The 26,512-nt window shown below is 40.3% G+C and overlaps 1 protein-coding gene across 2 annotated transcripts in view; it reads right to left on the bottom strand.

Moving 5' to 3' along the window:
• Osbpl10 (oxysterol binding protein like 10) overlaps positions 1-26,512 on the bottom strand; it is a 281,475-nt gene that overhangs the window by 131,604 nt on the left and 123,359 nt on the right. Inside the window, exon 4 of one of the 2 annotated variants that reach the window (XM_047531594.1) lies at positions 5,691-5,882. The exons of the other annotated variant lie outside the window; for it this stretch is intronic. Coding sequence (XP_047387550.1) covers positions 5,691-5,882 — 192 coding nt within the window. The remainder of the gene's footprint in view (positions 1-5,690; positions 5,883-26,512) is intronic. 2 annotated transcript variants of the gene reach the window in all.

Below are 26,512 nucleotides of genomic sequence, written 5' to 3'. Positions count from 1 at the left end.
AAATGACCATTTTTAACTACCTCCACATTACAATTTTTGGAAACCAATGTCTGGAACTGACATACTTTGAGAGATGGCAAACTGCTACCAGGAATACATGCTACCGTTATTTGTCATCAATTATCCAAAAAGTGCACAGGAGAATCAATTCTGGACATTTTTAAAAATAATCACTCTGTTTGCACAAAGGATAAATGCGCTTGATATACTAGATGTGGTTTCCCTGGTGATGGGGTGGTCTGTATTCAATGCAGTCAGTGCAGATCACTACCTTAAAATTGATCACCTAATAAAATTCATTAGGGTGGTAGTTTACAGTTACTGCTTCCATGGCAGAGGCTGTCCATGAATCAAGGTTTCTGATCAGACATTTACTATGGCTGTGTGTGAACCATGATCCAAACCAAACCACCCTGGAGGGAAGAACTACTGAGTCAATATCCATTTATAAAGATGGCAACTTAATTAAAGGATCTTCCCTGTGTATGTGTATCAAGTAAATATGACATTGCAATTACATGAAGAAACATATAAATTCACATAGCTGGAGCCACATAAACACATATCTCCTCCATAAATTAGTCTCCATAAAAGGTTTATTTAAAACCATGTTAAAATTACACTACCTTAATACAGTTTCTCTACCCAGTATAAACCAGAACAACTGACAGCTCTTTCTCCCATTGTGTGTGCCTGGAAGCAAAACATTTAAGAAATTTAAAAAGTTTAAAAGAAGGACAACTTCTCTATTTGCCAATAAATCATCATTGGAAGCTTAATTAAATCTAGATTTATGCTGCACACATACTCATTTCCATTCAACAGCACGACCTTTTCTCTCATCAAGCTACAAAATCCAAAGTCTCCCTACTGAATTAAGTGTAATTTTTTTTAAGTCTCAAATGTCACAACTAAAAACAAGTCTTCAGTACACACACATGCATGTGCATGTGTTCGGGTTATAATTTTTCAGAAAGCACCTAGCAAACAATTTCATAAAAATCATACTGTCCTTGTATCAATTAAACTTGTATCTATTTAAATGTGAGCTGCATTAAAAACCTGTCATTCAGAACTGGAAGTTTAAAAGTCAAAATGCCAAAAAAGTTTGTGAATATCATACATTTCCATTATCACATGCTTAAATAGCTGAGGGGTCAAATTCATTTTTTAAAAATTAAGTTAGATTCTCGCTGGGTGTGGTGGCACATGCCTGTAACCCCAGCAGCTCAGGAGGCTAAGGTAGGAGGATCTTAAGTTCGAAGCCAGCCTCAGCAACTTAGCAAGGTCCTAAGCAACTCAACCTGTCTAGCAATCATGCTGGGGCTGGAAAAAGCCAGGATGAGTAAAATGTGTCCTTTAATATAAAACTCCAGTGTTCGGCACAAAGAAGGTGCACAATTAATGTCTGCAGAATGTTCTCTAGTTGCACAGTTTAAAAGGTAGAAAACAGAAGCAATGAATTTTAATATATCTTCTTTAACTGAACAAATTATCGTTTCCATGTTATCAGTGTTAAAAATGTTAATACTTTACCTTGTTTTACACTAACTTTTTAAAACGTAGTGTGCATTTTACATTTGAAGCAGCTAGCTCCATTCAGACTATCCACATTTCAAGAACTCACTGGCTCCAGGTAACTGGTGGCGACTCCAGTAGAGAGCAAAGATATGGGAACATTTCTAACATGACGAAGTTCCACTTGGGGTATATCCCACTGGATACTAAAGGACACAGAGGGGCAAGGAGGAGCATTGAGGCCAGGGAAGCCCGAGTGTGTACAAACCACAGAAGCCCTCCCTTATAGGACAAGGAGCTTGGCCTTTATCCTATGGACAACAGGGAATCAAAAAAAAACACTGATATGATAAAAATGCTTTACAACACTTAGGAAGGTGGATTTCTGGAGATAGTAAGGAATGAAATAGAAGGGCCATGAAGAAGATAATTGGACTGAGAGATGTTTCTGAAGTTAGAATCAGGAGTAACCAGTGCTTTAAAAATAGATTCATATGTCAAGACTAGTCCATGATGAGCTGTCTTCCAGCCTAAGATAAAATATTAAAAATTAAAATGCAGTATGTTTTTCATCAAATGTATCACTGTAACATGTGGCCCTCTATTCTGAGATTATACTCCTTTTATGGGGGGGGGCATTTATAAAATAGTAATAACCAGAGAGTCACTGTGCTCTTCAAATTATTCTCACTGCATGACTTTGTAACATTTTGTGGTTCCCCAAATCTACCTTAGTTTGCAAGTAAAATCCAAAATTTTGGGAACTGCCGTTTTACCTGGAGTTTATTAAGATGGACATAGACTCTATCATGTGTACATTACTCTGTATACTCATTTTCTTGTTTCACATATTAATTTCCATGTAATAGTAACACTGACATGACTTATCTTAAATTGCTATAATTATTCAGTATCTTAATTATTGTTTACATAGTCATTCCCATAATGTATTATACTGGATCCATGACCTTATAAGTAAGAAGTTGGTTATCAAAATTAACTTTCTTCTTCCTACCTCTAATTCCATAAATAGTTTCCACAGGATATTGCTCCCAATAGGGAATATATGGGTGAATGGCAATGCACAGTTTTGTGTTTAGCTTTTATTATACATCACTAAACTGTCGTGATGCATGCCACACTGCCAACATTTCTGAACACCCCAAACAATCATGGACTATAATTAATTCTGGTAACTTCATCAACAACACTTAGATTTTGCTTTTCAAATGCTCTGAGGATGTGCCTACGCCTCATGACAACACTGAATTCCCTCAACTCCTCTCTTAACTGCCTCCTTGAGAGGACTTTGGGTTCTGACCTTTGGTATCTCAATTCTTCATATTTTAGATAATAACCACTTAATCTTTTAGGCTGTCCCATTATTTTCAGCCATGCTGTGGCATTCCATTTAATATTTATTCTGTGGCCTTTGGTTGGGCTATTTTTCTTTTATTCTTCTGATATTCAGGCACATTTGTCTTGTATATGATGACTTTCTCCATTGCTTCAGTGGCCATAAGTTTATCTTCCCTGTACAGCTGGGTTAAAAATGCTATTCCATTTTCTTCTAGTTATACTGTAGATAAACACAGTGGAACTTAAAAGCAGAGGACTTTATACTCTGAAATTAGTAAGTGCAGGACTTTCTGATAGGGGTGAGATTTGCTCAGGTGATTCCCAAGGTGGATCTGGCCATCTCATAAAATGACATTATACCACAAAACAGCTTCCCTTCCCCAATCAGGAATCACAGTGGACATGATCACCAAAAACCAAAACCTTCAACTCCTCCTAGGGGGCTCAGCACCCTAAAACCCTTGACTTACCAATATATTTGTACTTACATCTCAAAAGTCTCCCTTAAAATTAAATTTTCAGCAAGAAAGATCATCAGTATGCAAAAACAATCATCTGAAGACACACACTGTCACCCCAGAGTGCAAAAGCCAAATCAAAATGCTCTGGAGGTCATTTCACCAATTATTTTTCAAATAATGAAATTCCATGGGAAATTTCAATACGCTGCCCATAGATAGAAAATGGAGTAAAAACAATGCAAAAGAAGAAAAAAAAAAAAAAAAAAAAAAAATCAAAGCAGGATACACATAATCATTTACAAAATTTAGATTACAGCATAATTTTTACATACCTATAGATATAGCTAAAAAAATTCAGAAGTAAGTTCATGGGAAGGTTAACAGTAGTTGCCAATAGGGAGTACGCTTATGGGCAATTTGTACTTTTATCCTTATACCTTTTTTTTGCAATATATACTTATACTATATACCTTACATAATTAAACATCTTTATAAACACTTGCACAAATATGCCTATATATTTTTTAAATCCTGATTTTTTAAAAATGGAGGAAGAAAAGATGACTCTATATAAAATTAAATGCTAATAAAGTACCTCTTTAGACCACAGCTCAGTGAACATCAGCAATATCATCATTTACAACAGTAAGTCTAACAGACTCAAAGAATACAAAGAATCCCTCCAAAATACCATGAACTTTTAAGATCATGGTCTCAGGTTGCAGGCTGCAAATATAGATCAGTGGTGGAGCACTTGCCTAGCACATGAGAGGCACTGGGTTCAATTCTCAGCACTGTATAAAAACTACAGTAACATTAAAAAACTACTAAAGATTATGATGTCAAAGGACTTATGAAAGCAACTGCAATGAGGTCTACATACAAAAAAACAATAAGAGGCTTGATATGGTGTTCAATTGTGTAAAAAGTTTGTTAGATAAATACTGATACGTAGATGATACATGATTTAACCTTTCTTTAAAATTCTCTAGCCCCCCCCCCCCCAAAATTGGTGGAGGAACATAAAAACAGATGAAATAACAAAGTTGAAAGTGAAGTTGGGTGATAGGTACATGGTAGTGTACTATTCTATTGAGAGAATTTGAAAATTTTCTACTGTATTTTCCATAAGTGTTTTGAAAAGGAGCTACAAAAAATAAACAATATACTCATGGGTGTGATCATTCACATCAAGAAAAAAAGTGCCTTTCATATGTGTCTCCAGACTTGATTCAGAAGATTTTTTAATTTCCTATCCCAGGCCAAGACAGCCATCAGAACACTGCCTGGCTCATGTCATTTAAAAAATAAAGAAACAACAGGGAGGATGGATAGAAACAAAGTACATTTTATGCACATATGAAAATATCACACAGACCCCCATTACTTTGGGCAATTAACATGCACTAATAATTAAACATTTTTAGAAGTAAGATGAATGTTGACTCGGGCAGCAAGACCCTAGTCTGAGATCCCATTCTCCTGTGAGATACAGAGAAAGGCTCTGCTATGTTCTCTAAGGTGACAACAAGCTGGCAGGACAGGAGTAAGCTGTGGGGCAAAAAGTCTCCACACTCAACCCTAGTTAGGCAACCAGGACCAACGTCATTTATCTTAGATGATCTGTTCTCCATAATGGTTGCAAAGGATTGTATGAATATTATGGATCCAGGATCCCCAAACTGATGACTTCCCAGAATTTCACAAGTAAAAATAAAAGACAACCTCACGTCGTTTTTGTAAGGTACAGTTAAAAGAACTTCATGGGTGGCCATTTCCCTGCCACTCAGAGGTTGGCAAAGCCAGCTTTGTTTTATAAAAGGAGAAACTGAGGTTCAGAGCTGTTAAAAGACTTGCTCTTAAACCATAGTCTTTGAACTTTGAGGACAGTGTTGTCTTCACCACCCAACACGTCTTGAGTTTCGGAGGGCAGGGCAGAACAGAAGGGTGATCAGCTCCAGGTCCAATACTCCCAAATTTCCAAGTACCTGGAACTACTTCCTGAGTCTGCACTATTTTGCACTGTCTCTTTGCTAGGAGCATGGTGACTTTGATAGTGCTCCATGTACATCCACACTTCTGGGGGCTTGTTTTCTCTGCTTTCTGAGCTACTCCAGACATCTCCTAACAACTTGGTCAGCCTAAGAAGCAAACTTTTTTTTTTTTTTTTTTTTTTTTTTTTTTTAAATCAGGAGGGATGGCCATGGCCATGGCCATGTGGCTGGGAGGTTGACCACTGGTCCCACTTTCTGTAAATCAAGAGGATCCAAAGGAAGAGCAGTTGGCAGAGCCAATAGGTCACAATTCCCAACTCCCAGGGGACACTTAACTTCATAGGAGAGCAAAGCCTACCTCTCTGACTTCATGAAGTTGGCCGGAATACTGACTCTTGGCTCTTCGGGCAGCTGCAGGCGACTTGTGATGCATGATTGTGACAACACCGGGGGCCCCCGCACTGAGGTGTCTCTGGCTACAGGGAGACGCAGAATTGGGTGTTCCATGGGGGAGCAAAGTGAGACTTCGGCTTCGGGAGCTTGGAGTACTCTAGAATAAGCAACAGGTGTCAACTCAACAACTGACCTGCAGAACATGACCAAGTGTTGCCTTCAATTTGTTTGGAACCTCTTTATCTTCCCCTTTACCTGTTTAGATGGATGAGGCCCCAGGGGCTGGGGAGGGCGGGGAGATGTAAGAGCACCACATGCCCAACACCACAAATGCTCACCTAAGAATTTACATTCTCATCTCATTGTCTCTCCTGTCCTATGCCATGGCCATGAGGAGGTTCTATGGGCTCCTGCCCTGGTTACTTCCTCTTCATGGAATGCCCTTCCCCTCCTGGCTAGCAAACTTCCATTGAAACTTCAAGACTCAGCTCCACGTTGCCTGTTCTGGAGGGCCTCTTCCTACTGTTACTGGACATAATCTTCCTTGTCCAGAGACCTTCAGACATTTGTTCACTCTCATCTTTATACCCCCCCAAGGCCCAGCGGACAATAATTGTTTATTAAGTACTTAAAAGTTTGCTGCATGACTAAGTGAAATAAGCCAATCCCAAAAAACCAAAGGTTGAATATTTTCTCTGATAAGTGGATAATGATCCATAGTGGGGGGGGGGGGGGGGAGAATGAATGAACTTTGGATGAGGAGAGGGGAGGCATGGGGCAGTGGGGATGGGAGGGACAGTAGAATGAGATAGACATTATCACCCTACACACATGTATGAAAAAATTAAAAATTTAAAAACAAATTTTTAAAAAATTTTAAGTTTGTTGCATGAAGGAATACACTAAGTTATCCACCTTTTTTTTTGTCAGTCCAGGTGTTATGGTTTGGATGTGAGGTATTTCCCAAAAGCTCATGTGTAAGACAATGCAAGAAAGTTTAGAAGTAAAATGATTTGGTTTTGAGAGACTTAACCCATCAGTGAATGAATCTCCTGAGTGGGGATACTGAGTGGTAACTAAAAGTGGGTAGGGTGTGGCTGGAGGACGTGGTTATTGGGGGTGTGCCTTTGGGGCATATATTTGTATCTGGCAAGCAGAGATCTCTCTGCTTCCTGATCATCACGTGAGCCACTTTCCTTCACCACACTCATTCACCATGATGTTCTGCCTCACCTCGAGTCCTGAGGAATGAAGCCAGCTGTCTAGGGACTGAAACCATGAGCCCCCAAATCAACTTTTCCTCCTCTAAAATTGCTCTCATCAGATCTTTTTGTCATAGCAATGAAAAAGCTAGCTAAAACGCTAGGGCTTACATTTCAGTCTATAATATGTTATCCAAATTCCAATTTGGTCAATGATAAAGATGACATCTCAACTTAGGAATTTTTCAACAACTGGACTGCCAAGCACAGAACCCAAGAAGGTCAAAGATTAAGAGGAACAAAAGCACAAGAAAATGTGTAACCATGGAGTAAAAAAGGCTTAAAACTTTGAAACCCAAAGGCCAGAAAAAAGGTAAGTTTGATTATCTAAAACTTGAAACTTCTACAAGGAAACAAACTACGACCACCACCAATAAAGCCAAGTGATCAACTAGAAAAAAAACACAGACCTGCAAATCTTCATTAAGTGTGAACAAAAGAGTTTCACAAAAGATATAAGGGTTGCTTAAACCATACAAAAAAATATGTTCAACTGTATTCATAAGATAAATGTAAATCACATTTACACACCATCTTTTTTTTCCTTTCTTTCTTTTTTTGTGATTCTGCAGATTGAACCCTGAAATACTCTACCACTGAGCTACATCCCTAGCCCTTTTTATTTTTTGAGACAGGTCTCACTAAGTTGCTGAGGCTGGCCTCAAACTTGTGATCTTCCAGCCTCAGCCTCCCAAGTAGCTAGGATTACAGACGTGCACCACTGAATTCACCTAGACATTATCTTTCCCCCATGCGATTGGTAAAAATTCAAAAACCTCAGTGCACAACCCATCAACAGGACCACAGAGAAATGAGTTTGTGAAAGCAAAAAGTGACATACCCCTGACAGGGACGATCTGGCAGACCCATCACAGCTGTAAATGTACTTGTCTGAGGATATATCCTCCTGATATACTATACCTGGGTGAAGTGCCGCATGTCCCCTATAGTCACTACAACAGTACATTTAATGACAAAGAATGGTAACCTAAATATTCATCAGCGTGGGACAAGTTAAATAAATTATTATACCTACATAAGAGAATACTGCCAAGCTGTAAGAGAATACTTGAAGTTCTCTTATCAACTGATATTTAAAAATCTCTAAGCTATACAACTAAATGTAAAATGTAAGGTGCCATATCCTAGTATGCAAAGCTCTGCTTCAAAATGTAGAAAGTAACTATTTTCACTATTATTTAAAAACATTTGTTTGAAACAAATACTCTGGAAGGATACACATAAAACTAATAAAGTGGCTGCTTATTTGTAGAGAAGCAGGGGATGAGAGGTTGGGGGAGTGATTCTTCATTGTATAGCTTTTTATATTTTCATTAAAATTTTCATTAAAATTCAAAAAAATTTACATTCTATTTGTTCCTATGCTTCATTAAGCTTGAGAAAAGGCAGTTAATTGTATGTTAAAATCATGCCAGGTGTTCTATTTATGATCTCCTATGTGCCTTGCAGAATGCCTACTGTGAAATGTTAGAGAAAAACAAGATGCATGAGACTGTTTTCCCCATAGATACTTATAATTTAGTGATAAGATACAGTCACACACACTGAAAATGCAAGGTAGTAATAAGATGTTAATTGGGCAACAAATGTCAATGAAGTGGGGAAGAAAGTCACCGATCTCAGCTCAGGAAGACATTCTTGGGGTGAGGAGCAAAGCGTGCATAGGACTTGAGACAATAAGAAATGAGACAGAAGAATACAAGGCAGCAGCAAACCAGACCGACTGGTTACTCAAAGCAGTCTTGGCCTCAGGTCTCTGGCAATGGCACAGTTCTAAAAACTGTTAAATGTTAATAGTTCATCATTTTATAAATCACAGAGAGGGGAGTACGTTGGGAACCCAAGCAGAAGTCTGAATTCTGAAATACTCTGAAAAGCCACAACAGTTTATGAAGTTTCTCTGGATTTGGTTTGCACATAACAGGACTACAGATAAAGAAGGGAACCTGTGTGCAGCTTTTTAAATAAGTGCATGGATAGGTAATTGGAGAAAAATGTGGTCCAAGAATTATATCTATCTCAATCACAATGAGCTACAACAGCCCTCTACACTCAGCCTCAATCTTTTCAGAGTGCAAAGGAGTAAAGAGGCTATTTCCCTAATCCTTTAATAACAGTAAATTTGCCTAAGTATTAAGAGCCCACTGAAATACATTTTGATTGTTTGAAAGGCTTATTTCTATCCGACAAAAGGCAGATTTTGCACTGGGCTTTGAAGCCAGACAGACAAGTTCCATTTCCCCATCTCTACTGGGTTCTAGCCACGTGACCTCGGGTGAGTTTTCAGCTTTCTCATTAAGCATCAATTTCCTAATCTTTAAAAGAGGAATAATAATATTGACCCTTAAAAGCCATCATGAAGATTAAATTAGATCATGCCCATAAAATGCTTAGCACAGAACCTGACGTGCAGGAGCTGCCCGCCCAAAGTTAGTTTGTTTACATCACTTAAAACTTGATCAATAAAGGTCTTATTGATTTTTAAAATGTTAAGTTGCTTAGCACAAAAAATTGTAGCAGCCACTGACCTTATTTTCTATAAGATCAAAGTGGTGATGAAGCCCAAAATATGATTTAATACTTACATGGTCAGCAATTAGATACAAGACTGCAGGAAAAATCTGTCACATTTCTCTCTCTCTCTCTCTCTCTCTCTCTCTCTCTCTCTCTCTCTCTCTCTCTCACACACACACACACACACACACACACACACACACACATCTAAATTCTGAGTAGAAATAAGACCCCTCAAAAAATTAGAGGAAGAGGGGCTGGGGAGATAGCCCAGTCGGTAGAGTGCTTGCCTTGCAAGCACAAGGCCCTGGGTTCGATCCCCAGCACCCAAAAAAAAAAATCGGAGGAAGACAGCTATGGTCATAGACACCTTTGCCTACAGCAATATTACCATGAATGGCAATAAATCAAGAAATTCACCTAAATTATTCCACTGTGACTGTCTAACCCCATGATCATTACTTAATGGTTGTCATTTGAATTCACAAGCAGTACATTTGAGTCAAAAAACCTTTAATTTTCCATTAACTGTGGGAGTCTCAGGGTTTAATTCACACCCGTGCCTCCTCTCAGGGTAAATGTGAGCAAAAAAGTCTTGCTCTTGGTAAATCCCACAGGTAATCAGGAGGAAAAATGAGACAAGGCAGCAAATTGCAACTTCTACAAATGAGCAAGCTGTCTTTTTAGCACACGGTCTGTCTAAAACCTCCAGGCTTGTTTTAACATTGTTCTTGGATGTCATAAAATCTTATTCTTGCTACTAATTGAAAATAAAATATTAACAGAGTCTGAGGAACAACATGGCAACGTTTAGTTCCAAATATTTACTTTGGTGGTGGCAACGTGAAATGCCAAGTGTGCCATCTGCAGAAAATTCTGAGTCAAGATTGACAGTTTCTTCATCCCCTACCCAGGAGGGCTGCCCCTTGGTGCTGCTATCAGACTCTCGTCTGGCCACTCCTGTGTCTCCTCGCCTGGGTAATTACCTGCCTGACAAAGAGGTGACAGTGACAAAGGTGGGAGTAGGTAGGACCAAGCTGGCGCTGGGCCTGTCCCAGCATCCTACAGAGTCACACAGACCTCAGGGATTTGCCCTGTACTCTCCATTTTTCCCCTACCCTTTCCAAGTTGCAAAGAATGCACACTCTTACCTACAGGCCAAAACTGGCAAAAAAGGCACAGGAATCACTAGGAAGATTATGCCTAATCACAGTCATCAGGCAACAAGCCTGGGAGACAGAAGTGTCATCTAAGAAGGCACAGAGCAAGACACACTGGGTCATCTAAAGGTTTCCATAGAGGAGCCAGCTAGCTCCCTGAGAGCACACTTTCTCAGGTCAGCTTCCTACGTTCAAATCCAGGCTCTACTTTCTGCAAGCTGAGTGGCCCAGTAAAGGAATATACTTAAAACTTGATCAATAAAGGTCTTATTGATTTTTAAAATGTTAAGTTGCTTAGCACAAAAAAATTGTGCAAAAAACTCAACATCCCCTACCTCATCAAGTCGCTGGAGAATAAATGAGAAAAATACACATAACAGCATACAATAAATTTCATCATCAAATACTGAAAATGAGGCTTTCAAGCACTGCTACAGGTGAATGGTTAAGTATTGTACAAGTCACATATGAGGTCCTAAGAGCCAACAATGCCATGAGACCTCCCTAAGTTATAAAGAATCACTCCAATTACTAAAAGTCCACTTGCTTCAGAGAAAAGAGAAATTTAAAATATGATCTCATTTTCAGAAGCATATTATAGAAAGTAAAGTGCCTATAGATTGCTACAATCAAAAGTAAAAGATCAATTTAAATAAGTTAATTTCCCAATACTTGGATAACATACCAAGTCCCAAATAGAAAAGATTTATCAGCTGATCCCAAGAACCTCTTCAAACATATCAAGAGTTGCAATTGCCGAATTAGAATTAAAAGGCTAAAAGGGAGTAAGGGAGTTTTAATTTCTTAAATATACATCTGTGGTAACCATTCTTCTGCAGAAAACTTTTCCGACGGCAAAAACTTCTCAGACAACTAATTTTTAACCATATTCAAATGACATTTAATTTGGAGTGCATTTTCCTCATTTCCTTGAATTCTTTCACGGCAAGGGAGGAGAAAAAAAGATGTGGTATTTCAGAAGAAAACAGCCCAAAAGAAGCAAGGAGGGGGGAACCCAGTCTGGCTATGTGTTTTGAAGAACAAATTTAACCAACTAAAACCATTTCATTACATTCTTTTCCTCTAAACAAAAAAAATTAATGTGCCATTTCTAAATATGTGAAGGCTAAGAATAAAATTGTGATTTCTTTCTTTTCTTCCAAAGGTGAACATGCCTCAAAAACAATATGGAAAAGTATAACAGCTTTTAAAATAGAACACTGGGAGACTTAACATTAAGAATTTCATTTTCCTGGTAGTCAACATCTAAATAAAATGTGGACTGGTTTTTAAATGAATCCATTCCAATATTCTACTTAATAGCTTCACATCGACCTTCTTGATGCCCTGCTTTTGGCTTTCGTTTTTTAATTTTCTGTTATCTCGAGCTTAAAACAGACTTTAAGTACAAATAAGATTGTTTCAGGACATTTTCCAAGTTCATTTCCATGATTAACTTTTCAAAGTCATTTTAGCTCTCCTTTTCAAATTTCTATCTTCTTCTAGAAATAGTTTCAACTTCGAGTTACCAAGCCTAGGTGATTTCTTCCATTGTCATATGCAAATCTTTAACATATCTTAAATATTTTTCACTAGCTTTGGACCAATACCGTCTTAAAGGACACAGGAGTGCAAATGTGTGAAAGGAAAAATAGCATTCCCAGACAGGCTCTAGACTGCCTCTAAACAAATCTGTGATTACACATGCAAATGCCAAATCTTTGAAAAAAGTCTTTGCAAGCAAACACATGTATTTCCCTATCCTACAAATAGAGGGAAAAGAAACATTTTCAGCTTGCCTCTTCGCTATCATTTTCAGGTCCTACTCCCACCTACCATTCTCTACAAATTCTCAGACTCTTCTCTACAGCTAATCCAACCACTCTAGAATCTCTAGGCCTTTTTTCAGGTCAGCTCCACGGTCCCACCTGCACTGAGAACACTGGTCTTTGTGCACTGGACCTCCTTATGAGACACCACCTCTTCTCCCCAATTCCACCAGAAGCAGTCAGGTGTGATTTCACCACCTTCCACTCTGAGCTTTGCACCTCCCCTCAAAACCATAGGCAAGGCCCATGCAATTCCCAGACCAAGGCTCCTTTTAGATGCTTTATTCTGAAAGCATCCAAGTCTTCATCCTCATGCTGACCACTGACCAAGTCAACTCCATTTTGCCTGCTGTAGAACCATAAAATTTTAGAGCTATCCAGATGCAGTGGCACACACCTATAAATCCCAGTGGCTCGGGAGGCTGAGGCAGGAGGATTGCAAGTTCAAAGTCAACCTCAGCAACTTAGTGAGACCCTGAGCAACTCAGTGAGACTGTCTCTAAATAAAATATAAAAAGGGCTGGGGATGCAGTTCAGAGGTTAAGTGCCCCTGGGTTCAATCCCCAGTACCCCCAAAAAATAAAAGTTTAGAGCTAAAATAAACCTCAGATATTCACCTTCAGATTCTACAGTAGTCTTTTAATAGCTCTACAGACTATTAGCCTCCAAATGTAAGCAAATCATACAAAGGTAGATTCCAAATTACAAGTTTCATTCAAGACTTGAAACAGCCCCACTGGCAATTTAGCCCCTCCAGCTGGTCCTTTCCAACTAAATAAAGACCTACAAGGATGTGAAGTAACTGATATCAAGGGAGCAAGTCGATATGCGTTAGACATGTTCACCTTGCTTCGTACCCAAAAATTTAATCCAGTCATGTATCCTTAGAATATACACATTACACTGCTTTGGAAGCAAGGCAATAGTGTACTTGCTGGGCATATTCTCTTGGAATTGCTGATCCCCAAAGGAAGCAATTCTACTTTGTGGATGTTGTTTATAAGTAACATGATACTGAGACTTTTTAATGCTGGGTTGACATTATAATGGCAAAAATTGTGAAAAGAACAGAAAGATGTTTCCTTGACTTAATTGGGTTAGACACCAAAAACCTAGAGCAATAACACTTCTTATAAAAATCTTAGTTTTATTCCTTTTAGTCTTAGGAACGAGATGAGGATTTCCACTGTCATTGTTTTTTGTTGGTACTAGCCAATGAAATGAACAAGAATAAAGGAAGAAGGGAAGCCAAGGAACAAAGTGGCATTGACTGTAGATGTAATTGTTTTACTAGAAGAAAACTAATGAGCCCAGCAATGTTGCCAGATATATGATGAGTTTAGAAAAGCTAATGCATTCCTCTGTATCAGCAATAACCAAATTATAACAAAGATATCCTTCCTAATAGCATTAAAAACCATGATGTACAGACATTAAGGTATACATGAAAACTGTAGGGAGGAAAACAATTATGAAAAGAAATCAAGAATTAGAAAAACAGCCAGGTGCAGTGGCACACGCCTGTAATCCCAGCAGCTCGGGAGGTTGAGGCAGGAGGATAGCAAGTTCAAAGCCAGCCTCATTAGCTGAGTGAGGCCCTAAGTAACTCAGCAAGGCTGTCTCTAAATAAAACACAAAAGGGGTCAGGGATGTGGCTCAGTCGTTAAGTATCCCTGGGTTCAATCCCTGGTACCAAAAAAAAAAAAATTTTTTTAGGAAAATAGAAATATATATACACGGTACATGAAAACAACTTAATGTTATAAAAAATGTCAATTTGCCACCAAAGTATTCATACTTATCCTAATAAAAATTCTAGTGAGATTTTCTTTAGCAATTCAAATTTCTATAAAATATAAATGAAAGAATAAAGGTTATGACAGACCAAGTTATTTTTAAAAATGAGAGGAAAAGGGAAGGTCTCACTCCATCAGATACAGATAGTAAAGCCACAGGAGAAATACATACATGCATGCATGCTCTGATCTACAGGACTATTGCTATCATATACATGTATGTATTTTATATATGTATACATACACATGCAATCTATATACTTTTTCCTTTTGCAATGCAGAGCAGTGATCAAATCCAGGGCAAGCGCTCCGTCTCCAAGCTTCATCCCCAGCCCTCAATTCATACATTTAAATCCTAACCAGGGTGTAGGCAGGGCCTTTGGGAGGCCATTAGGTCATGGGTGTGCACTGCCACTATAGGCAAGTCACTCAGTTCTTCAACTAAGGCCCAAAAAGGTTACCACAGCTCTTCACAGAACACGGTGACTGATAGCTTAATTAACCTTCTGGGAAAAGTTACTTTTAATATCAAAGTCCCATAGAGCATACTAATTCTCAGGTACTTAAACAATAAGCTCATTAGGAATAAGACACATGGAGTTAACACTTTTTCTTTAATGGTTTGTAATCATTGCTCATAATCACAGGAGTGATGTTTGATGCACAGCATTATCGACAGGTATCAAAGATGACAGCACTCGATGTGTTTCATCCCCAGTCCTGTCTCCAAGTGTTATGGCCTGCCCTAGAGGATGACCTCCCCTCAGCCAGGGACTGTCTGTACCCAGCCATGCATACTCCATGGAACCCGATACAGGCCCTCACCTTACAAATTCTACAAACACAATAAATCCTTAGAAACGAATGGGCCCTGCATCAATCTTAACTACTATCCCTTCCCTAGAGACTTAAATTTTAAATTATCAACACTGAGTCATTGGTACCTCCTCTTTCGAGAGGGCAGAAGAATCTGGAAAAAGGCACAACACCCTAATTATACATGAAATAAACATGAAATGCCCCCAAAACCACCTGGTACAACACCAACTAACACAATATTCAGAGTTCACAGAATATTTAATGCACATTGACCACGTGCCAGGTACTGAGATAATAGAAATATAACAATAAGCAAAACAGAGGAATATCCTTGCCTCATGGAAATGGTTTTCTGGTGAGAAAAAGGGGACTCTCCCTCACCAAAAATGATGAGGCAAAGGAATTAGCCACACTATCCAGGGAGGAGCATTCTAGGCAGAAGTTCGACACATACAAAGGCCCTGGGGCAGGGGGGTGGGGGTATGAGTCCACCAGGTATGTTTGAGCCAGATGGACAGTAGGACAAAGGTGGAAGTGCTCTAGGCATAGAGCAGGAGTCAAGGTCAAAAAGATAATGGATGGGAGATTCCAGTTATGGGGATGCAGAACAGGTGTGCTGGGGATCAAGACCAGGGCCTCTCGCCTGCTAAGCACGAGCACTCCCACGGACCTACAACCCCAACCCACAGTTCCAGTTCCTGTATTAGAAAGTTACAGACAAATGCCACACAAGCCAGAATAGGCGAGATCCCTGTGGGTTTTCACAGACACTCAATTACAAACCATCCGAACAATGGGTTCCAGGAAGCTTTCTCCTCCGGGTCACATTCAGGTATTAAATTGTTATATGTATCCAATTTACATATGTCTACATGGCATGTATCATCTCTACTGGATAATTTTTATTATAAAATTATATTACTACTGCCCTGACGATGGGCATTTCATGATTTATTCCATTCTCTATTTCTTTTCACGTCTTCATATAATCGATCCAGGAGACACTTTATGCCAGAAATGAATCACAGAACAAAATGCATACGCATGCCCAGGAGTTCCATAGATGATCACCCTACAACATGGGAAAAGAAGCTCCTAATTTTCTGGTTAAATTTATCTCCCACCAGCGAGTCAAACCAGCCACGGGAATGAGAAGTCCAATATGATCCTAAAACAGATCATTTTAAGAAGCAAATTTGGTTTTCTTAAAATCAATAACTAATCTCTGACAGAAGCATTCCTATCTACTTAGAGATCATTATCTCCTTCCCAAATGCTCATGCGCCAAAGTGTGGCACTCAAAAAGGCACTGCGACTTGTGTTTCAAAATGTCTCATGCTAAATAGAAAAAAATATATATAGCAAATCAAATCACGTGACCGTCAACATGCCCAAGCTTCACAGAGTCCTACAGAATTTGTGAATGAATTCCATTAATTACTATTCCAAGCTTTGTGTTGCTGATGCAGGTAAAAGGGAGATGAGAGATTTGCTAATGACTCAGGTAATCTAGGTAGATGGTGCCTGACGGTGGGCAGAACCATAGGAGGCCACAGAAACCTTCCAAGCCTATGCATTAATGAGGTAATTTTCCTTAAAACACTGTATTGACCAGGACCTGGGAAGCTCTTGCTATTCTCGTCTACTTTGCTGCTTCACTTTTTATGTTTATAACATATACACAGGTGTACCAAGTATCTACAGTGAACCCCTAATTCACCCTAAGGAACTTCTTACCAATGCAGGAATAAACAGTAAGTTGACAGTCTTATGCTAACACTAAGCTAGGCTTAATTTAAAGACACAAAGGACTTTAGACGTGTGTCTTGGATTTTTAAGAATCCTACATCCAGACACAGAACTAGATGAGTATACAGAGCTAACAAGATTCATTACATACTTATTTTGCTTTCTACTAATTTCTTATTCATAAAGAACCTGATCCTCTCTCAGGTGTCTTCATTTTTCCCCAAGAAATTTAAGACAGGAAATACACAGAACAGGATATGGTATAAGGACTAAGCCCTTATCATTCCAATCAATGAAATCAGAAGTCCTGGCACATCATATGAATATCCAGCAACGACGGATGGCCTGTAGGACTCAACGTGGATGTTGATAATTGCCATGCAGAAAGGGTGTGGATGGGGCCATCAGAAGTCACCCAGAAGAGGTTTGATCATCTTCTGTTTTCATTGCCCAACGTCAGGTGCCTTGCAACAGAATTAGGAGACCTGTCAGAGATGCTCTCAACACCTTAGTTTAACCAACCAATTAAACTTCTCCCAATTCCATTGCTTCCCTTCGGCCTCTAGACCTTCCCACACAGGTGCTGCCTGCTCATGGCTTATGGCCTCTCTAGTTATGCCTGCATACCTCTCTGCCTGCACCAGCTGAGCTGGGTAACCACAAAGAGCCAACTGTGTTTACTCCCCAACTACATGTTTCAAACAAACAAAATACAAGTCTGAAAAATAACTTCATAAAACTAAGTTGTGATTTGGAAAAGCATCAGTAGAAGTCGGTTGCTAAAAACTGCTGTTGAATTGGGTGTGGGCATGACCATTATAAGAAGTAAACTCTTCATGAAAAATCTAGGAAGATTCTATAATCAGTTTGTCCTCTAATTTAAAAGAGACTGAAACAGGAAATTACAGATGATGCATTACAGATATGCTTGAGACCAGAGAGATGATGCAGAAACTCTCGCACTAAGCCTGTGCTTGATGAAAGAGCCTTGGGACTTCATGTGAAGACTGTTGAGGGAGGATTATTAGTTAAAGTGTCACATATGCTTAAGGTTTGTACACATCACGGTTTATGATTTAGCCGAATGTTTTCAACTCTGGGACCATGTCCCCAAATTGCAATAGCTTAGAGGATTTCTAGGATATCTTAGCCCTAGAATCACTGAACCATGGAATTCTATGCATGTTCTCCAATGCATGCGATCTAAGAAAGCGGTTCTTATAATTCTACCAGTGCAAAGACTGGCTCAGCAAAGAGCTCCCAATGGCTTTGGCTCACAGGTGTTAATACCCAGGCAGGTCAGCTCTGTATCACAAAGTCCCCCTCATCTAAAATGCTTGGGACAAAGTATTTCAGAAGTCCAATTTCTTCCCCACCGCCCCAGATTTTGGAATATATGTATATACACAATGAGATATCTTGGAGATGGGATTCAAGCCTAGATACAAATTCATTTGTTTCCTATAAACCTTATACACAGCCTGAAGATAATTTTACTCAATATTTTCAGTTCACCTTCATTGCAACTATGGCCCATCATGTGGGTCAGCTCTGGAATCTTCCACTTGTGGCATGTTGGCACTCAAAGTTTGGATTTTGGAACATTTGGGATTTTGTATTGGAGAGGGTCAACCTGTAATACCCCAGGGACAGGAAGGAAGACAGCTGGCTTTCAAATGAAATGCAGACCAAAGTTGCTGGGTCTTACATTAACACAATAGCTCATACTACCTCACAAAGTGCTTCTGAACTACTATGTCACTGTCATAACAGACTCTGGAGCACATGAAGGAGAAAATTAAACTCTTATCGCTCCCTGCATGATGGTACATGAAAGATTTTTCTTCATTCCTTCCTGTCCCCAGAGACTCTGCCACCTGTTGCAAAGTTCAAATTATTCATTTTTAAAAAGAGTTTGGTCTTGTGTTAAAATCTAATTGGATTCCTACTGCTTTAACAGACTTAGTGGTTTTAAGTCTAATGGATCAACTGGCCCAATTCCCTCAAAAGTAATCAGGGAAGAGAGAGAGGGGGGGAAAAAAAGAGGGAACTGGGATAAATGCATGCCTTTCACACAGAGCTAGCCGGAAAACTATTCCTGAAATTCAAGGATGAGGAGGACTCAAGTGACCCCCAAAACGGAGATGAAGGAACAGGGAAATATGAGCTGGAAATACCTGTGTCCCATCTTCTAAACTCGCCATCCACATCTGAACCCCAGAGGCCATTGAAGCAACTACTGTACACAGAGCACCTACGTGGTCTACCTCCTGCTTTGTCATCAAGGATTATTCTATGGTTCCAGTCTGGAAAGTCCACAGTAACTTCTCAGTCAGGCATAAGTACAAGATAGTCAGCACCCCATGGGATGACCACGGATTGATGGAAGATGAGAGTCAATGGATAAGCACCCTTATCTGTACACAAGACAGGGAACCACATGCTGTGTGGTCAGCAGCAGGACTCAGCAACAACCAGCACAACACCACACCTTCTGTGTTGCCTTCGTCTTTTCATACTTCGTTCTTCCTGGCCTCTGCTTGCCTGGGATCACATTCTGCACCCAAGCCTTCCTCTCTTGGGCTTTGCTTTCTGGAGGACCCAACTATAACAACAGGTCCTCACCATTTCACAGGTGCAGACACTGCCAAACCAGTGCGCTTTGCTTTACTCCATCAACTGATAGTTGCTCATCCCCCTTTCTCACCCAGATGCACTCTCTAAAGTTCCAGTTTACCTAACATCAAATTCCATTTCTACCTCAAGTCTATCAAGGACCAGCCTGAGGAAGAGACAAGACACCATAAATAGAAACAGAGCCTAACAGTAAAAAGTTCATGACAGAGGTATCTCCAAGACACATGCAGGTCCCAGGTGAGTCACATGGAACAGTTTCATAGTCACTGGTGACCCTGGGTCTTTAGTTCTGAACCAAATCAGCAGCCAATGAGTGCAGATCCTCTCTGAGCAGCAGGTACTGATGAGGCAAGGAACAGGGACACTGGGATCTGGGACTATGAAACAAAGCAAAGATCTTCTGAGACACAGTAGTATAAAACTTTTTCCCCTGTGAGCAATTTTAAGATAGTAGAGGTTCTATCTTATATCCTGCACTAGAAGTGGAAGTGCCAAAACTAGGATTTGCATGACAAAGCACCAATCTCCCTCTCTTGGGCCAATGAGACTCCATGTATTATCTATGGAATTACAACCAAAAATTAATGCAATGCACAGAAGTGCTTCACAAAAAACTGTGTGAGTTTCCAACCTTGAGTTGCCATGTTCTAAGTGATCTGCCTCTGCCTGTGTATGTCATGACCCAGGGATGATGAACAACATTAGTGTCTTTCTCAAAAGAATTAAAAATAGACTCAAACAAGTGTTCACAGTAGAAACACCTCAAATGTCCACCAATGAATGAATGGATTGACAAAATGTGATACATTCATACAAGTGGAATATTATTCAGTCATAAAAGGAATGATACAGAGTATAAAAGGAATTGATACATACCAAACAACATGGTTGAACCTCAAAAACATTATGCTGAATATAAGAAATCAGATACAAAAAGTTGCATATCATATCATTGGATTCTATTTCTATGAAATAGTCTGTTAATTCATAGATAAAATCTGCAGAAGCAGATTGGTGGTTGCCAGAGGCTCAGGGAATGGAGAAATGCCAAGTAACTACTAAAGGGGTACAAGATTCAGAGGTGATGAAAGTTTTAGAATTAGATACAAATAGTAGTCACACAATGTTGTGATGTGTTAAGCAGCTAAAGTGTCCACTTTAAATGGTTAATTTTATGTTACACAGATCTCAATTCAAAACAATGTCCATCCATGGACGATTTTAACATGGTCCATCTGCCCCTTTTCATCCTGAAAGAGCTTCTTTTTGTTCCACAAGGTATGTGGAACACAAAATATTTTCTTGTAAGACCAGTCTTATTTCTCCTTAATGTGGGCAGCACTACATACCCAGGACTAGTGCTGGAAAAAAGAGGCATTCTACACAACCATTCAAATTACTAAAATAGGAAGTCTGCCAACACAAGTATAAAAGCAAATCTTTGCACAAATTATTCCAAATTGTTAACATGTAAACAATGATCTTAGAAAGGCAAGACCATGATCATCTTCCCTCCATGTTCCATGTGTCTTATATGCCATTACTTTTATAATAAGAAAAAGTTAAACTAATGAGTTATACTATCCTGGAATTGCCTTATAGGATTGGCTGTTATTCACACAGAGAATTCAGTAGAAAGCAGTTCTCTGACTTCATCCAGAGGAGCTACAAAAAGTACAAGTCTCAGCACACATTACAAGGAGAAAAACAGCAAAAGCAATTGCTCTCAAGTCCAGATCTGAAATTCTCTACTACTCTGCATGCTCCAGAAAGAGGGAGGGATGGGCAAACCGATTGTTGTCAAAGGTCTGTCACTCACAGCTCTTTTCAGTCCATGTATTGCTACCATGTATCATTTTCACGGTTCACCTGTGCATTTACTCAGCTGGATTCAAAAGGGATCCCACACAGCTGTGGTCAAGGCACTGAGAAGATAAGGCATGTACTTTGCAGAGGGAAAACTTGGACAATGAAGAAATGGTTATTTTTAAAAATCCTATTTGGAACAATTAATCTAGCTCCAGTGGCCAAATATAAACACCCTCTTGACCTTCCTTCCAGCAAATTTCCCAATCACCCTTCTTTTACTTCTCTGCAACTTTTCATGCCACTGAGCACTACCAACATTTCAGAGCTGCTAGGATGACAAACTGCCTAAATTCGCATCCTACACTTGAGTATGCATGCCTTTAGCTCATCAACGTCCTCCAACCTCCAACCGTGGGTCAACCTGGAGTCCAGCCTACAGTTCTTTGGATGTACCCTTCTCAAAGAGGTTTTCTCACCTGTCTTCGACTTTCACCTTTGCTCAGATGAATCACACCCCAGATTTCCACTAATCTATTAAAAGGCTCTTCACCCCTGACTCAGTACCTCACTTCTTCCTTTTCTCATTACATCACATATCCACCGGCTGATTCCCCCTATTGCAGTCTCCACTCACAAGTCATCTTCAATTTTCTTACTCCTCACTCTCTGGTAATATTCCACATGTACTTTTTCCTCCTTAGAATTGTCTATTCCTTATTCACTCACTAGCACCACCCCATTAAATATTCCTGTCAACTGTCATCCAAATGAGTGGTCCAAATAATCTCTTGATACTCCGTGAGAGGCAAAGTACATCTTGAGACAATCAGATTATGTCCAGTCAGGATTCTGTCTCTCAAAGGGGAGCTGTGATAATGGAAATGAGGTTTTGCAGTGGATGGAACAGCAGAAAGTCAGAGAGAAGTGAGGCAGCAAGAGCTGAGCAGCAGCGGTAGCTATTACAACCCCCTGGGCAGGAGGAATGGTGGGAAAAGGGAGTGGTGGGAGCCAGACACTGGGAGGTTGGTGGAGAGGGCGGAGCCACCGGGGCCCGGCAGCCACGGCTCAGTTCCCATTGGCTGACACCCTGGCCCCACCCCCAAGTACAGCGCAAGGGATCCTGGGAAAGGCCATTCCACAGGACCCAGCCACTGGTCGCAGGCACTGGAGTTTACATCATGGGAATCTCGCCACAAAGGTTCGTTGTTTGGTCCCAAGCATGGTGCGGTGGGCTTCTGTGTGCTGTGGCGTATCCCCTGTGTTTTTCTCCAGTTCTGTCACCTTCAGGCTTAGCTCTTGCCGCAGTTCCCACCCTTACTGTAGACAATTTTTTCTTTTCTGCTGTTTGCTCTTCCTGGAAGGTTTTCACATCTTCCAACCCCCTCCCCTCTCACATGCATTCAACAGTCTGTGTAAATGTAGACATATGGCAGGTGCAAGGTCATGGTTAAAAACCACTGTGATTTTTTTTTTCCCCTCCAATGGAACATGAACATAAATTTCATTATCTGGTTCCAGTTCCACTCAGTGGCTTTTTTCTTCAGTTCATTTTACCATTCTCAAATCTACTTTGTTAAACACAGGAGAAGCTCACAAAGAACATTGTATTCCTGTGCCGAAGCTGGCAACCTTACCCTCTTACTCTTTTGCCCTAGAATAGATGGGAGCAATGCCTGTCTACCATATGCCTGTTCCTTGTGTGACCTCTTGTTCAGGTTTAAGAATTAGCATAAGAATACCTGAAATAACATTTCTGATCAAAAGCCAAGAATGCAAGATAATCGAAAAGCTTGCCCAACTGCTCAATAGTATATTTCATATGTAAAGATGGAACAGGAGAAAAGACACGCCCAGATCATGATACAAACCACAAGTCAATTAGCAACACAATTACAAGTAATGGAAAACTGACAGACAGGGACCAAACTTCAGAACTCTATCACTTAACAGGAAGTCCAGAACTAGATGATCCTAGTGTTGGTTTGTGGCTCTTTTCATCCTTCTGCTTAGCCACCATGTGTATATTGACTTTGGCCCAAGGGCACAATGCCTCATGAAGAAAAGCTAGCTGCCACAGCTCTATGCAACAACCTCACATGTGTATCCTGAGTAGGAAGGAAGGGAAAAGAGACCAAGGAACTTTCTCCTTCTGAAGGGCTCTCCTTTTAACCAGAAAAACCTTCCCCTTCTGCCCCACTGGTCTCAACTGGGTCTCATGACCATCCCTAGCTACAGGAAGGGATAGTGAGAAAGCACCTGGATAAGGGGGAACAGACTGGCCACTAGGGGCTCAGACCCAGCACCATTCATCCCTAGGCCTAGGACCATTGACTCATGGAGCAAATCAGGGTTCTACTGGCAAGAAAAGAAACTGGCCTCTGTCAAGGGCAGTCATCTACTCACAGGCTTCTTGGGGAAAAGGACACGTTTTGAGTACAGCACAGGAAGGTAGAATTACTCTTTTCCTGGGGCTGATCTGTTATCTCCCACTCATCCTGGAAGGAACCAAGGCCAAATAAGAAACATTATCCCTTCATTATGTGTTTGGTATACATGTACCAAACAACTGCCTCAGAAATGAGGGACTGGAAAAACAACCTCGAGTCTTCCAGAAAATACAAGGACAGATTCAGTGATGGTGTTGAATTTTTGGTTCATTTTCGCTGATTTGGATGAAGTTGAAAGAACTCCTGGGCCTGTCTGGCTCCACCTTTTTCAGGGGTGACACAAGCACTTAATTGGCACAGACCAGTCACAACTTCCAGTGATGTCTATGATACCCACTGTGTCTGCCCCTGACCTTGGGCCTCGCTGCTCACTCTCCTGATCATGAACCCATTAGTTTTTCAGGGCAGACCTTCATTCATGAGTTTGCTTTGGCTGCAAGCCTCTTCCCCTGGCCCATCCAGCTCTGCTCTGCTTAACACAAGCTGTCATTTATCCTGCTAAAATTGGTTCAACAAAATCTTTGCTGAACCTCAAATGGAATTGAGGGGCCCTTTCTTTGGGCTTTCACAGCACTAGATTTATATTTCAACTCAGCACACTTGTTATGGATTATGGTATATTGGTTTAATTGTCAAATCTCACACTAAATTGTCTCAGAACAACAGTCATGGGGAATTTATCATGAACCCTGGTGAAGAGAGTATCCAGCATACATATAGGAGTGGTCAAGGAAGGTTTTTTTTTTTTTTTTTTTGCTTTTCTTGTTTTTTTTTCTTTTGCATTAAGGCACACTAACCCAAAATTCTTGAAGTCTCAAAGTTCCTTTCTGGCTATGTTTTCCTCCTCTTTGTACAGCCTTTCATCACTACTCAGGGGCTTAGTTTATAGGATATACTAGACTATAAAAATGGTCACAATACTTTGTAGTTCTTCCCATTAGGAGGTGGAGTCTATCACTGCCGGTGGCATCTGGCTGGCCTTATGATTTGCTCTGACCAGCAGAATGTGATAGAAGTGACCCTACATCAGTTCTATACCAAGGCATCTCCTCTTGCTGCTTTAGAAACCCTGCCTGGTTACATGTGACCAGACCTAGACTAGCCCACTAGAGGATGAGAAACATGATTTGTGGACACCGCAGCCCATGCTGTCAGCCAACAGCCAGCCAGCCACCTAGGAACATCAGGCCCCTCACCCCCCCGCTAGCCTCATGTGACCACAGACACACACAAATCCAATCAAGACCAAGGGGGCCCTGCTCAGAAACATCCAGCAAAAACATAAGCTACACAGATGATTGAGACCTTAAGACATTAGGTTTTAGGATATTACACACTAATAGAAAACGAATACACAAGATCTAAGGATAAATTTATAACATTTAAACAGGGCCTCAGAATGTTTTCCAGTCCTGATCCCTTTTTTTATTAAGGAAACTGAAGCCCAGAGAAACCCATCAATTATCTCTTCAGCATACAGAGCCTTCATTCTGAATCTCACTACCTATGCCACTTCACACCATAACATGGCCTTTTTCAGGTTCAAGTGCATATTACGTACCCAGAAAGTATCCATCAAGAGAGCTTTGTAATTATGACAGACCCATTCCATTAAATACCATGCATCTGATTTTTTTTTTTTAATGACAGACCCACATACATATATGCGTACACTGGCATGGAAAGATTCCCAAGATCTTTTTGGAGAAACACGCAAACAAAATACAAGAAATAAATCATAAAACAATGTAAAATATAGTCCACTTCCCCCTTTGGTTGAGAGCAATACATACACAAACCCAGAAGGGTTACTCTGGGGAATGGGATGGATGGGCTAAGAGCAAGGGGGCAGCAGAGAGCTTCCAACATGGAAAAAGGCAACTCAAAATTTTCTTCCTTGTGCACAACACCTGGTTAAAGCGAGTATATGAGAGATGTTCTGCCTGCCCTTCCCACAGGAATGCAGAGGTCAGCAGCAGAGCATTCCCAGGTAACTCTCCTGGCACCTTCTGCAGATACAGCTGGCAATTTTACGATTCGTTATAATTATATTAATAGCTACTGAACTTGTCCTTCAAGTTCTCCAAAAGTATTAATTCACTTACCATGCAGTGTCTCCGTGAAATGTGAATGGGGAAATGCTCTTACTTTATAGAATAAAAAATTTTGGTACAAAGAGAAAAGAGTTCAAGGTCAAGGCCAATACTAGAACCACTGAGAAAACGACCTGCATTTCTTCTGATTCTGGATGACTGCCCCTACTAATGTCGTATGTCTGCATGTTCCTTGGCATATGAGGTAATGAGGAGAGTACTAACCACATGGCATTGGCTTCAAAACCAGCAAATCAAAGCTGTTATCCAAGGTCAGTATATAAATTCACAGAATAATTTGACAAAAGGTAGAGATATTTTTTCCCCTTATTTCAAAAGTCAACCAACTGCCTAGTAATATTCTTTTGTATTTCAAAAATTAGATCCTAAAGAGATACTTCAAGTTTAACCAGCCTATACTATGCATCCCACTAGGAAAAGAGAATATTTATAGCTTTGCAATGCATACAAATTCCCAGTACCCAGGGAGCCCACATCTAGATGCCCCAAGAGAGAAGTGATCTTCCTGAGCCAGAGGCGTAAAGGCAAGCTGAAGAGTAACATGCCCCCTCCACCCGACTCCCCAGCCCACCCCTCCCCATCATGTACCTTAGATGACCAGGAGCCTGGGAACCGGCAAGTACCTCTCTC

Source organism: Sciurus carolinensis, chromosome 17 (genome assembly GCF_902686445.1).
Source record: "Sciurus carolinensis chromosome 17, mSciCar1.2, whole genome shotgun sequence".
NCBI classification, from domain to species: domain Eukaryota; kingdom Metazoa; phylum Chordata; class Mammalia; order Rodentia; family Sciuridae; genus Sciurus; species Sciurus carolinensis.
The sequence above is the reverse complement of the archived record's forward strand: the minus strand, read 5'-3'. Positions and strand labels throughout refer to the sequence as shown.